The sequence below is a fragment of the Pezoporus occidentalis genome, unplaced genomic scaffold (genome assembly GCF_034315485.1).
Source record: "Pezoporus occidentalis ecotype Australia unplaced genomic scaffold, CSIRO_AGI_Poc_V1 ctg435, whole genome shotgun sequence".
In the NCBI taxonomy this organism is placed as follows: Eukaryota; Metazoa; Chordata; class Aves; order Psittaciformes; family Psittacidae; genus Pezoporus; species Pezoporus occidentalis.
In genome coordinates, this window is record NW_026915764.1 from 79,488 (window position 1) to 93,067 (window position 13,580).

The 13,580-nt window shown below is 52.4% G+C and overlaps 1 protein-coding gene across 6 annotated transcripts in view; it reads left to right on the plus strand.

Annotated features, from left to right (window-relative positions):
- Positions 1 to 13,212, plus strand: part of SPEN (spen family transcriptional repressor) — a 66,429-nt gene extending 53,217 nt beyond the window's left edge. For 3 of the 6 annotated variants that reach the window (XM_062634667.1, XM_062634669.1, XM_062634665.1), the window contains 5 exons: positions 1,836 to 9,759; positions 10,335 to 10,748; positions 11,478 to 11,672; positions 12,166 to 12,324; positions 12,988 to 13,212. In XM_062634667.1, the coding sequence (XP_062490651.1) occupies positions 1,836 to 9,759; positions 10,335 to 10,748; positions 11,478 to 11,672; positions 12,166 to 12,324; positions 12,988 to 13,119 (8,824 nt within the window). In that variant the 3' untranslated portion in view covers positions 13,120 to 13,212. The remainder of the gene's footprint in view (positions 1 to 1,835; positions 9,760 to 10,334; positions 10,749 to 11,477; positions 11,673 to 12,165; positions 12,325 to 12,987) is intronic. The other 3 variants (XM_062634668.1, XM_062634671.1, XM_062634666.1) reach the window with 1 other exon arrangement.
- Positions 13,213 to 13,580: the final 368 nt, after the last annotated feature.

A 13,580-nucleotide genomic window follows, 5' to 3' on the forward strand; every position in this document is an offset into this window, starting at 1 on the left:
AGTCCCTGGCTGGGAGCAGCCTGACACAGCAGCAGTCCCCATTTTGTGCTTCAGTTTTCTCCAGTGGGTGAATAAAACATCTGTGTTTTATTAACTTCAGAGGCTGGCTTAGTTCTTAGGGTTCTGCTTTACATAAGCCCAGCAAGATGTAAGGGTAGATATAGATTAGTCATTAGGTAGACGTTCTTCCCTGGTGAGGCACTGGGACAGGGTGCCCAGAGAAGCTGTGGCTGCCCCATCCCTGGCAGTGTTCAGGCCAGGTTGGACACAGGGGCTTGGAGCAAGCTGCTCTAGTGGAAAGTGTCCCTGCCTGTGGCAGGGGTTGGAGCTGGAGGAGCTTTAAGGTCCCTTCCAACCATAACCATTCCATGATTCTAGGACATTGTTCATACCTGTGAGTTAGATCAATTCAGTGGGTTTTTTGCAGCAAAATAGATTGATCTAACTTACATGCAAAATTGCTGGATTTAAAAGTGAAAAGGGTTTGGAAATTGGCAATCAGGATTTGCATAATGCAAATAAATGTGTGCGTTCCCCAGTCCTTGCCAGATGTTGGAACACACCAGCAAGCAGTCAGTAATGATTTCCTGTGAGCTACACCAGATTCAGGAAAGAGAAGTGCATTATCAGATGTCTTTTAATATGCAGGAGTCAGCTGGGCTTGTCTCTGCTGTGAAGTAATTCTGAGTAGAATGCTGATCTCTGGAACAAAGTCGTACTTGGGTAGATGTTAGTCTTGTTTTTCCTTTTCCAACGTTATGCTCACATAGTAATTACAAGACACTTAGGGATAATGAATCCCGGGGTGATGGAGTGAGCTCTGCAGTTGATCTTGTCATTCCACATCTCCTGGTCCTCCTGTGACCTCCTGGCACATCGCGCTTCCTTGCATGACACTATGATCTGCGCTCACCAGGTTCTCTCAGGCTGTGTTTGTAGCCAGTCTCAGTGGGACCCAAAGAGAAAAAAAAACACAAAAACCTAAACAAACCCCATGATTAATCCTTTTAACTTCACAGCTGCCTTTCACAACATCCCACTTGGCTTGCAGAATGAGCTTGTAGTCTTCCGTGTTTTGTTTCTTAGCATTCTTTTTCAAGTTTGTCCCTTTCTTAACACCTGAGAGCTGTCAGCTTTTAATGTAATCAGAAACTGTGAAGCCAAGTAAACGTGTAAAACAGTGTGCAAAACCCTCTGTAATGGTGGAGAAGGGGAGCACCAGCTCGCTGCCAGCCCTCCACCAGAGAGGCACGTTCAGGGTTAGAAATGGCTTATTTTTGCTGTTGGAGGTATTGAGGTAATAACATCAATTGCTTGAGTTATTTTGCTGAGTGCTTCCTGTGAATTCACCTGAGCTCATTTTTGTTGACTTGGTCATATTGTAAATAGGCAACGTCAGCATTGCACATGCAGGGAAAGAGATGGTTCTGGAATTAAAGGCTCACTTACAGGGTTTAGGATTTTTAAAAAGACCTTATTACCACTTTACTGCTTAGTAATGGAGAGGTTCCAACCTTGAGTTCTGATTTGACTCAACTTTTCAGAGGTAGGCTTCAGGTACTTGAGAGGGGATGGTTTTCACCGTGCTGGGCTATACACGGGGGCATAGGTTTTACCTTAATTTAACAATATATTTGAATTTGGTAGAAATGCAGCAGTGAGTTGATAAGCACACAAAGCGTTTAATCCACTGCACACTGATTTGTTGTTGTTAAATCTCTGTGTGCAGCTCTGTACAGTTGCCTCTATACAAAGAAACTGCCATAAAATGATTCTCCTACATAGCAAAAAACACAGTTGAGGTGGAGAACTAACTTGTTTATTCTCCTATATAGCAGAGATGAGCGAAGAGGATCTTACGAGTACGCCCCTGATCGTACTTACTACGAGACTGTTCGGACTCCAGGGACGTATCCTGAAGATCCTCGTCGAGAATACCCAGCTCGAGGCCGAGAATTTTACGCGGAGTGGGATCCCTACCAAGGAGACTACTATGACCCACGCTACTACGACGACCCACGCGAGTACAGGGATTACAGGGGCGATCCTTACGAGCAGGACATAAGGGAGTACAGTTACAGGCAACGGGAGAGAGAGCGGGAGAGGGAACGGTTTGAATCCGATCGGGACAGAGACCACGAACGGAGACCCATTGAGCGGAGCCAGAGCCCGACGCACTCCCGGCGCCCGCAGAGCCCCGGCACGTCCCCGTCGCAGTCGGAGCGGCTGCAGAGCGATTCCGAGAGGAGGATTTACAGCAGGTCATCGGATCGCAGCGGCAGCTGCAGCTCTCTGTCCCCTCCGCGATACGACAAACTCGACAAAGCCCGCATGGAACGCTACACAAAAAACGAGAAGGCGGAGAAGGAGCGAGTGTTCGACCAGGAGAGGGTGGACAAGGAGAAACGCCTGGTGAGGAAGGAAAAGCCAGAAAAACTGGAAAAGGAAAAGACTGATAAGCAAAAACGGAAAGCAAAAATCCATTCGCCCAGCTCTCAGTCTTCCGAAACGGATCAGGAGAATGAGAGAGAGCCCAGCCCTGAAAAACTGAAGGGTAACAGTAAACAGAGTAAAGAGAGAGGTGACAAAGAAGGGACAGCTAAAAACCGCCTGGAACTAATGCCCTGCGTCGTGTTGACCCGAGTAAAAGAAAAGGAAGGGAAGGTTATTGATCAGCCTGCTCTGGAGAAACTGAGAGCAAAGCTTGACAACGACACTATGAAATCCCCCCTTCTTGAGCAGAAAACACAGACATCTCAAGCTGAACAAACCAAGTCTGATCAGTCTAAACTGGAACCTGCCAGAACCAAGGTACAAAAAGAGAAAGCCCTTGCCAGTCACGTAGAAGTTGTGGATAAGGAGGGAAAACTGAAACCCAAAAAGCACTTGAAGGCAGAGCAAACTTCTGAGGGGGCCAATGCGGTGGATTTAGACAAGTTGGAAGCTCGTAAAAGGCGTTTTGCCGATGCGAATCCGAAACCTGACAGGCAAAAGCTGGAAGCAAAAAGAAGCAGCCAAGATGAGGAAGATGCACGCATGGTTTTGAAGAAACAGCTTGACGCAACGGCTTCATCTAGAGAAGCGACCATGTTAAGGGAAGGAGAATTGGAGAGAAAACCCCTGAGGAAGGAGATGCTTAAAAGGGAATCTAAAAAACTCAAGCTGGAAAGACTTATTCCTGTTACCAGCCCCAAAGAAATACAGGAGACCCTTAATGTTGGTGGGATCGGCATGCGTCCCACCCTGGATCTGCAGGCGAGGCTCATGGAGGCAGCCGATGAACCAGCAGAGGTTCAGGAACTCTCTGCTAAAAAACTGAACCCAGTAAAACCACAGCATAAGCAGGTACAGCTCCTAGATGATCAAGGAACAGAGAGAGAGGACACAAGGAAAAATTACTCCAGTCTTCCTGAAGACACACCTGAACATAAACTTGGCCAAGAGAAACCTCAGTCAACTGATACGGAGGAGAAAATCGGCATTGACATCGACCACACGCAAAGCTACAGGAAACAAATGGAGCAGAGTCGCAGGTTGAAACAGCAGCTGGAAATGGAGATCGCCAAGTCCGAGAAGTTCGGCAGTCCAAAGAAAGATGTGGATGAATATGAAAGACGGAGCTTGGTCCATGAGGTGGGAAAACCACCGCAAGACGTCACTGATGACTCTCCGCCAAGTAAAAGGAAAAAGACTGACCAGTTTGACTTTGAAATCAGCACTAAAAGAGAGAGGAACTACAGAAGTTCTCGTCAGGTGAGTGAGGACTCTGAGAGAACATCCTGTTCTCCTAGCATCAGACACTTCCCTTTCCATGAAGATGACGACACACTCGATTCTCCGAGGCTAATGCCATTGAAGGAAACCAAAGAGTCACCCAAAATAGAAGAAAAGGGTCTTTCATACTCCAACATGACTGTGAGGGAGGACTCGCTGAAATTCAATCCTTATGATTCCAGCAGAAGGGAGCAGATGGCAGAAATGGCTAAAATAAAACTCTCTGTACTGAGTTCTGAAGAGGACTCGAGTAGGTGGGAAACACAAGTGAAGCAGGAGCCTGGGAGAGTCGATATCAGCTTTCCAAGCAGCATCGTCAAGAGAGATAGCATACGCAAGCGCTCCGTCCGAGACCTGGAGCCTGGGGAGGTGCCTTCAGATTCAGATGATGACAGTGAAAACAAGTCCCATTCCCCAAAAGCCTCGTCCTTGTTAGAGAGTTCCAGGTTGTCTTTTTTATTAAGGGACAGAGAAGAGAAGTTACGTGAAAGAGAGGAAAGACTGTCAAGTTCTTTAGAAAGAAACAAATTTTACTCTTTTGCATTGGACAAGACAATCACACCAGACACCAAGGCCTTGCTTGAAAGAGCTAAATCGCTGTCTTCCTCCAGAGAAGAAAACTGGTCCTTTCTAGATTGGGATTCAAGATTTGCTAGTTTTAGAAACAATAAAGACAAAGAGAAGGTTGACTCAGCTCCCAGACCTATTCCATCTTGGTATATGAAAAAGAAAAAAATCAGGACTGATTCAGAAGGTGGAAAACTGGACGATAAGAAGGAAGATCATAAAGAGGAGGAGCAAGAGAGACAGGAACTGTTTGCTTCTCGGTTTTTGCATAGTTCAATCTTTGAACAGGACTCCAAACGCCTGCAGCACCTAGAGAGAAAAGATGATGATCTCGACTTCATCTCTGGTAGATTGTATGGGAGACAGTCCTCCTCCGATGGGACCAACAGCACGGCTGACCTGGTGCAAGAGCCGGTGGTTCTCTTCCACAGTAGATTTATTGAACTGACACGAATGCAGCAGAAAGAAAAAGAGAAAGATCAGAAACCAAAAGAAGTGGAAAAACAGGAAGATAAAGAAAACCGGCCGAAAACACCAGACACTGTTCCGGATAGTAAAGAACCAGAACATAAAACTCCCTCAGTGCTCAGTCCCTCTTCGGTCACTGTCCTGCCACAGGAACCAGCACCAGTTGCTTCTGAGAAGGTAGTGAATGAAAAGGTAGTGGTGGAAACAGCTTCTGTGAAAGAAGAAAAAGCTTCTGAACCTGCTTCTGCAGCAGAGGAGCAAAAACCTTTCCCTGAACTTGCTGCTCCTGTCAAAATAGAACCACTCGAGCAAACGGAGCCCCTGCCAGTTGTAGAAGCCAGTAAAGAAGTTGTTGCTACAGCCCTGGCACCAGAGGAAGACACTGTGGCAACAGAGCACCCTTCATACTTGGATACCAAGCCTCCTACACCTGGATCTTCGTATTCCCAAGCAGACAGTGTAGATCCAGAACCTGAAACTGCCCAGTTGATTCCACCTCCACCCAAGCTGGTTCCAAAGTCCGAGGAAGCTGCTGAATCTAAAGAAGAAAATCCTCCACCTTCTGCCAACGCTGATGCTGTTGCGAGTCAGAAGGTGGAGGTGGCTGCCGAGGTCCTGCCACCTGTTTCTGACAACGATATGGAAGTCGAAACTCCGGTTGTGGTAAAAGATAAGAAGTCCTACAAGAGTAAACGCTCCAAGACTCCTGTGCAGTCGGCTGCAGCTAACGTCCTGGAGAAGCCTGTCACGAGGAAGAGCGAAAGGATTGACCGTGAGAAGCTCAAGAGGTCGAGCTCTCCTCGTGGGGAGACGCAGAAGCTTTCTGAATTGAAAGTGGAGGCCGAGAAGGTTTCGAGGAACGCTGCTAAATCCCCAAGTTCTGCTGCAGAGCCAGAAAACGTGGAGCCAAGCTTGCCTATAGGCCGGACCAGGCGCAGAAACGTGAGGTCAGTCTATGCTACCACAGGGGATAATGAAGGCCCTTCTCCGGTGAAGGACTCTGTGGAGGTCACTCGATCCACCAGGAAAAGAGGGGAAAAGGAACCACAGGAAGCAGCGACAACGGTTCCTACAACCCCCAGGAGGGGAAGACCTCCAAAAACCCGCCGTAAGCCAGAGGAGGACATCTCCCCAATAAAGACAGAACCGGTTCAGCAGGAGGTGGAGGAGGCTGATGCTAAAGATGCTGTGGAAGCTCCTAAGCCCACTGAAGGTTGGAGGTCTCCTAGATCCCAGAAGCTAACACACAGTCACTCCTCAGCTGCAGCCAGCCAGCAGGGGAAGAAGGGGAAGAATGAACCGAAAGCTGATGCATCAGCTGAATCTGAAGATGCTGCTGAAAGAAGCGGTCAGGAATCCAGTGTTGGTGACAATGGCAGTAAAGCAAAAGTGACTGAGAAAGAGCTGGCAGCGAGTGAGCAGAAACGTGACAGGAAAGAACTGGATGTGGAGAAGACCCAGCTGGAAATCCCCACGGTTGAGATCATTGAGAAGAAGTCGGCACCAGAAAAGGTCACGAAATCCAAAAGGGGAAGGTACAAAAATACCAAAACCGTTGTAGACAAAGCATCCGTGTGTCTCAAAAACGTGGAAATACGCCTCAACGTGGATGAAGTCAAGGGCGCCTTGCGGCCGACTGAGGACGAGGCAGAGCCGGTGGCAGTGTCACCGGCCAAAATGAAGAGCCCCCCAAAAGAGGACATCTTGGCACCTCATTTTGCTAAGAACGAGGTAGACGATTCATTCCCAGAAACGGAAAAGGAGGTGATCCGAGAACCCAAGCAGTCCCCCGAAGCCGCCCAGTTGGCAAAACAGATTGAACTGGAGCAGGCTGTGGAGAACATTGCAAAGCTCACCGAAACTCCGCCGTCCATTGCTGCCTACAAAGAGCCACCAGCAGATGTGCCTGAAGTTCGTCAGGAGGAGGAGGGAGATAAACCCGCGCATCAGGCCAGTGAAACGGAGCTGGCAGCGGCCATCGGCTCCATCATTAATGATATCTCTGGGGAGACAGAAAGTTTTCCTGCACCCCCGACGTACCCTGCTGAATCGGAAGCTGAAATCGCCACCGAGCCCTTGGCAATGCCATCCCCTCAGGAGGAGATGGAGCCCGAGACGGATCAGGCAGTGAATAATATCCTAGAAACTGAGGCCGTCATGGAGCCTGCGGTGCAGCCGCTTCCCAGCTCTGCCCCATCCGTGGTAGAAGCAGAGAGCAAGGAGACTGAAGTCAGCTTCAGCGAATCCTCCAACTCTGCGCAGGAGACGGAGACCTTGCAGGAGGCTGAAGTTGCTCGGAAGGAAAAGGGCCGTCAGAAAACCACGCGGCAGCGACGCAAAAAGAGCACGGGCAGAAAGGGGGATGCTGCTGAAGTCAACGCCTTTGAGCCGGAGAGGCTGCAGAGCAAGTCACCCCCTGCCAGCGAAGTCAAGGCAAAGCCTGAAGAAGTCTTGAAGGAGGAAAAGCAAACAAAAGCTGTGGCTCAGGTGCCCGTGGAGCCAAGTGCTTCTGACACAGGCAAGGCTGCAGCTGCTGACATTGTGGCTGCACACGAAGCTGTTGCTGAGAGCAGCATGTCTCCAAAAGCACCAGCTCCAGCTCCTCTGGACCTGGCCTCCCCACCGGTCCCCCTCGAGGAGAGCAGCCAGAGCGGGTTTAAGATACGGTCGCCTATGGAGAACGTGCCCATCACACCACCGAGTGCCCCAAACACCGCCCTTGCTGCCGTCCCCTCGGCCGTGGCAGCAGCCAAGCTGCCCACCCCAGTGCCCGCCACCATCGTGCCCCTTCACTCCGGTGCTGCCAAGGTCCCAGAGTGGATGGTGAGGCACGAGGAGCCCCGTGCCCGTTCCACGCCCCCGCCTGCTCTCCCGCCCGACACGAAGGCGTCTGATATCGACACAAACTCCAGCACTTTGAGGAAGATCCTCATGGAGCCCAAGTATGTCTCAGCCACGAGCATAACCTCCACACATGTGACGACGACGCACGCCGAGCCGGTGAGCGCGCCTTGCCTGGAGGAGGCACCTCTCCACCCCGCCATTGAGGCCATAAAGCCGGTTTCGGAGGAGAAGCCAGCAGTTCCCATCACCAACACCTTGGACCCACCGGTGGCCGAGGCACCCGTGTTTGGTGAGAAGGAGAAGATGAGCACTGTGATTGCTCCCAAAGCCACTTCTGTTATAAGCAGGATGCCCCACAGCGTGGATCTGGAGGAGGCTCCCAGGATCACCTTGGTGAAGCAGGCTCCCCAAACCCAGACGTGTCTGGTCAACGCTCCCTCACCGAAATTCAAGCAGAGGCCAAGCACAAATGATAACAGCAGGTTTCACCCGGGGTCCATGTCTATTATTGAGGAGAGGCCTGTAGAGACTGGCTCCAGTCCGGGGCTGCGGGTGAACACCTCGGAAGGTGTAGTGCTTCTGAGTTACTCGGGGCAGAAGACAGAAGGCCCTCAGCGGATTAGTGCCAAGATCAGCCAGATCCCCCCAGCCAGCGCGGTGGATATCGAGTTTCAGCAGTCTGTGTCCAAGTCTCAGATTAAACAGGAACCCATCACACCATCTCAGCCAACGCCGAAAGGCTCCCAGGCCTCGGCAGGCTACGGGACTGTTTCCACCCATTCTTCTTTGGTACTAGGAACGCAACCTTATAACACGTCACCCGTCATCTCCTCCATTAAACAGGAGAAGTCCGACTCGTCCCACCTTTCTGTCCAGACTCCAGCGTCTCAGCCTGGGAAGGTCCTCACACAGACTGTGAACACTCCACCCGTACTCGTCCATAACCAGATGGTTGTGAACAAAAAACTCTCTGACCCAGCCGCTCTGAAAGTGGAGACCAAGACTCTGCAGCCCTCCAACTTGAGTCCTGGGGTTAGCCCTCACCACCCTTCCCTCTCTGGGAAGATGCATTCGGAAGCGAACCACGTCAGCTCGGGACCCAGCACCCCGACTGACCGGGCCATCTCCCACCTGGGGGTCACCAAACAGGAGCCACATTCACCGCGTACGAGCGGTCACTCGCCGTCACCGTTCCCCCGCGCTTGTCACCCTGGCAGTACCTCGTCCCCGGCGTTATCCAGCAGCACCCCGGTCATGCTGGCACCCGGAATTCCCGTTCCCCAGTACATATCCAGCATGCATCCCGAGCAATCTGTTATCATGCCCCCTCACAGCGTAACGCAGACTGTGTCCCTGGGCCATCTGTCCCAAGGCGAGGTGAGGATGAACACCCCTCCTCTCTCTGGCATCCCTTATGGCATCCGCCCGGAAGCGCTCCACTCCCCCCGAGCTGCTCTGCAACCCCAGATAGAGATCAAAACGCAGCGATCCAGCACGCCCCAGCCAGCTCCGATACGAGACATCGTCATGCCTCCTCTGTCCTCCCAGCATCCCCCCGAGGAGGAGATGCACTACCACCACACCACGGTGTGCCGAGGGCCGGCCCCCGTCCAGTCTGACGTGCTCGTGATGCAGCCAGATTACCGCATGCACCCCACGAGCATCAGGCTCGACCAGTACAACGTGCCCCGGGACGTGCGGATGATCATGCACCCACACATGGCTGCGGTGGGCGAGCACCACTCGGAGACGAGACAATCCCGAACGCCCGAAGGGGCTGTGAAGACTCCTCCTGTCAGTAAAACACCCCAGCCTGGCAAGGAGACACCCAAATCCTCGGAAGGGAAGATGGCTCATTCTCCGCACAGCGAACCCCGGCTCCTCAGCGTCCCCTCCAGCAGCCAGCTGCCTGGACTGCCCCTATCGCAGCCGGTGGTGGTACCCCACGGGGTACAGATCATGCACCCCGCAGGGAGCTCCTTCCACGACTACCGGTCCGTGTACGGCGACATGAGGAACTACCACACCGCGGCACAGCTCGGGCACCCGCAGTTCCCCGGCGCCTCGCCCATCGGGCTGCCTTCCCGGAGCATGACCCCGTCTCAGGTGAGAGATGCAAACCTACCTCCTCCTCCTGCCTGAAACCTGCAGTGCTTTGAGCTATTAACAGCCCTGGCATGGCCCTGCGTGGCCTCAGGAGCTGGGTTCAGCTCTCTGTGGTTAGTCTCCAAGCCCTGCTCCAGTTCATAGCACAAGAGGAGCCACTTCTGTTTGGAATTGGGATTTGAAAGCTGCTCAGCATTAGAGGAAGCTAAAATAACCTGGTTTCTGGACCACTCTAGGACTCAAACTGGGAGGTGTGAAGCTGCCTACTGGTTTCTAGACATAGAGGTGTTAGGGGAAGAATTGTCAGCATTGAGGTAGTGCATAGGTCAGACATCCTTGGGTGGATGCTGTGGCTAAGAATAGGCTCAGGGCAGGATTCAGAGGCTGTGGTTTCAGCTCTAAGGGGTAAGAGTCTGCTGGGGTGGCCTTGGAATGGGGTTGACGCTGTGTTGTGGAGACCCAGATTTCTCCACCAGCGATCTGATGGTGTCCTGGCAGCTTTGTAATTGAATTAACAAGTTCTGATATGCCCATTGCCTGAAACCTTGCTTTTCTCCCCACTGCCTGCTTCACAGGGTCTGTCGGAGGGCGAACACTCGCACCCCAGCCAGCCAGTTCGCAGCAAGACCCCTCAGATCCCTCAGGATCCCAAGGGCCCAGCGGCAGCAGGGCCAGAGCAGAGTCACCACCCCACTGTAAATAGGCATGCAGCGCAGATAGACCCTCACGTCCACCTTCAGAGGGCACAAGGGGACACGGGCCAGACCTCCTACCCTTCGCCTGTGGCCATTTCAATCAAGCAGGAGCTTCCGTCACCACACCAACCCCAGGCTGTTCCCAAGCAATCCATGTTTATCCCCACGACATCAGGTGCTGGGGCGCCGCCGGGGCTGCCCCTCAATCGCCCCGAGCCCCAGTCTGCTCTCAAACAGGAGCCATCTCCTCACCCTGTGTCGCAGAGACCTGTGGATATGGTTCAGCTTCTGACGGTGAGTATCGCTCCGTCCTCTTCTCCTGGCCAGGGAGCCTTGTGCTCCTTGTCCAGGGAGAAGTAATCGGCTTCTGTGTAGCTTGGCCTCTAGTACCAAAACTGACCCCTCGTGTTGTAGAGAAGGAGATGGATATCTGTCAGCTTTCTGGGCTGTTTCTCTCCCCGGTGAATTTTAGCCACATTTATGAGAGCTTCACAATAAGGCACCGTTAATTGCAGAATCCCAGCCGGGTTTGGGTTGAAGGGACCTTAAAGTTCACCCAGCTCCAACCCCTGCCACGGGCAGGGACCCCTTCCACTAGAGCAGCTTGCTCCAAGCCCCTGTGTCCAACCTGGCCTTGAACACTGCCAGGGATGGGGCAGCCACAGCTTCTCTGGGCACCCTGTGCCAGCGCCTCAGCACCCTCACAGGGAAGAGCTTCTGCCTAAGAGCTCATCTCAGTCTCCCCTCTGGCAGGTTAAAGCCATTCCCCTTGGCCTGTCCCTACATCCCTTGTCCCAAGCCCCTCTCCAGGTTTCCTGCAGCCCCTTCAGGCACTGGAGCTGCTCTCAGGTCTCCCCTTGAGGAGCCTTCTCTTCTCCAGGCTGCCCCAGCCCAGCTCTCTCAGCCTGGCTCCAGAGCAGAGCTGCTCCAGCCCTCGCAGCATCTCCATGGCCTCCTCTGGCCTCTCTCCAAGAGCTCCATGTCCTTTGTTTGTGTTTAATATTCCCTCTCCTCTCTTCCCAGAAATACCCCATTGTCTGGCAGGGCCTCTTGGCTCTGAAGAACGACACGGCTGCCGTTCAGCTCCACTTTGTCTCCGGTAACAACGTCCTGGCTCACCGGTCACTGCCGGCGCCCGAGGGGGGACCCCCACTGCGCATCGCCCAGCGCATGCGGCTCGAGGCCTCGCAGCTGGAGGGAGTAGCCCGCAGGATGATGGTGAGGGGCTGGGATGGGTGTCTGGGGACTGCTAAAACCTGTGTGACCAAAACAGGGCTGGTCTTAACCAGCTGGGTAACAAAAGTGACAGCAACTTGGGTGTTCGTTGCTTTTGTCACGTTATTTTGGGGGTCTGGTAGGAGGTGTGTGTGATTCCTGCATCCCAGAGAGTGTGTGATACAGATTGCAATAGGCATTGGTACAAAAGGGAGTAGTGGAGGTGGGAAGCCTTTGAAGTCACCCATCCCTCAGCCCTGGAACAAATTCCTGCTGCCTCCAGCAGTCTGAGTAAGGTGGGAAGTGGAATTCAGGGCTGTGGAAACAGGGTTTCAAGTCCTTTTCACCATGGCCTGGGCCAGCTGAGCTGTCAGCACGTCTGCTGTAACTTGGTAGGAGTTCAGAGAGAGGATTTTCCACTGCGGATAATGGGTGTGTGTCAGGAAGAGGCCCATTCCCAGCAAACATCTGCCTTCATGAGTGTGTCTTCTTCCAGGTGGAGAGTGATTACTGCCTGCTGCTGGCCTTGCCTTGCGGCCGAGACCAGGAGGACGTGGTGAATCAGACGGAGTCGCTCAAGGCTGCGTTCATCAGCTACCTGCAGGCCAAGCAGGCTGCAGGAATCATCAACGTGCCCAACCCCGGCTCTAACCAGGTATGGGCAGGGAAGGCCCTGGAATGCTGTAGATAAACTACAGCGATAGGTGATGGGATGTATCCGGCCTGCCCGTCTTTGCTGAAGGGTGTAGTTGAGCTGCCTGGTTTGGTGTTAAATCCCCCACATCTACTGTGCTGGCTTCTTACATCACCAGTCAAACCCACACCAATATAATGAATGTAGTTACTGAAGATGATCCCCCAAAGCCCCCAGATGTCTGTTCCCTGCTGCTCCAGCCCAAACCAAACCAAGCCCATTTTCCAGCTCTTCTGAAGTAGAGTCCTTGTTGTTGTATCCTGATTTTTCCAGGATACCTAGCGATTTCTTGCTCTTGGCCACCTAAAGACAAGATGTTGGGTGATGTGGAACATTTACTCCAGGTGTGTTGCTGCAATGAATCAGATTGAATGTGTTCCCTGGGTGTGAACAGCCCAGAATGAGCCATCAGTGCTGGAGTGATTAATGGGAATTTTTCTGCCTTTCCTGATAAAACCAGCCAGGTCTGACATCCCTGGCGTGGAAAAACTCCCTTCCTTGGGAACCACACCGAACAGCATCCCCTTTTGTGCACAGTTGTGCCGCTTGAGCCCTTAAACACCCAAACCCCACCCGTTTTACCCCCCCTCACCCGCCCTGATCCGTGTTTTTCCCTCCTTGCAGCCTGCCTACGTTCTGCAGATCTTCCCACCCTGTGAGTTTTCGGAAAGCCACCTCTCCCGCCTGGCCCCGGACCTGCTCGCCAGCATCTCCAACATCTCCCCTCACCTGATGATCGTCATCGCCTCCGTGTGAGCCCTCCGCCGCGCACTGACTCGAGTCGGGTTTGAGTTTTTGAGTCCTTTCTGTTTTCTTCCTTCCAAGGCCCTGCAGCAAAAAAAAACAAAACCCAAACCCCACAAACCAACCCCGAATGAGCCCCCCAAAACCACCCAGAAAAAAGAGAATTCCGGTCAAAACACAGAGAAAAAAGCAAGAGAGAAAGGAATGAACCAAGAAAATGCTGCCAGATACCAGCCTCCTGCCCTGATCAAACTGTCGCTGGGGAGCTGCTCCCCTGGATGTTTACATATTGCTTTAGCTTATGGACAACGGCTGCGCTCAGCAGGCGCCTGGTTTGGGGTTCCCGTGCCTCCTTTTGGGGAAAAAAAAAAGAAAAAAAGACAAAGGATGGCTTATTTTTTTTAACAAAAAAAGGAAAAAAAAAAAAAATAAAAAAGAACCTGAACTGCCTTTGCACTAAATGAGTGACTCGG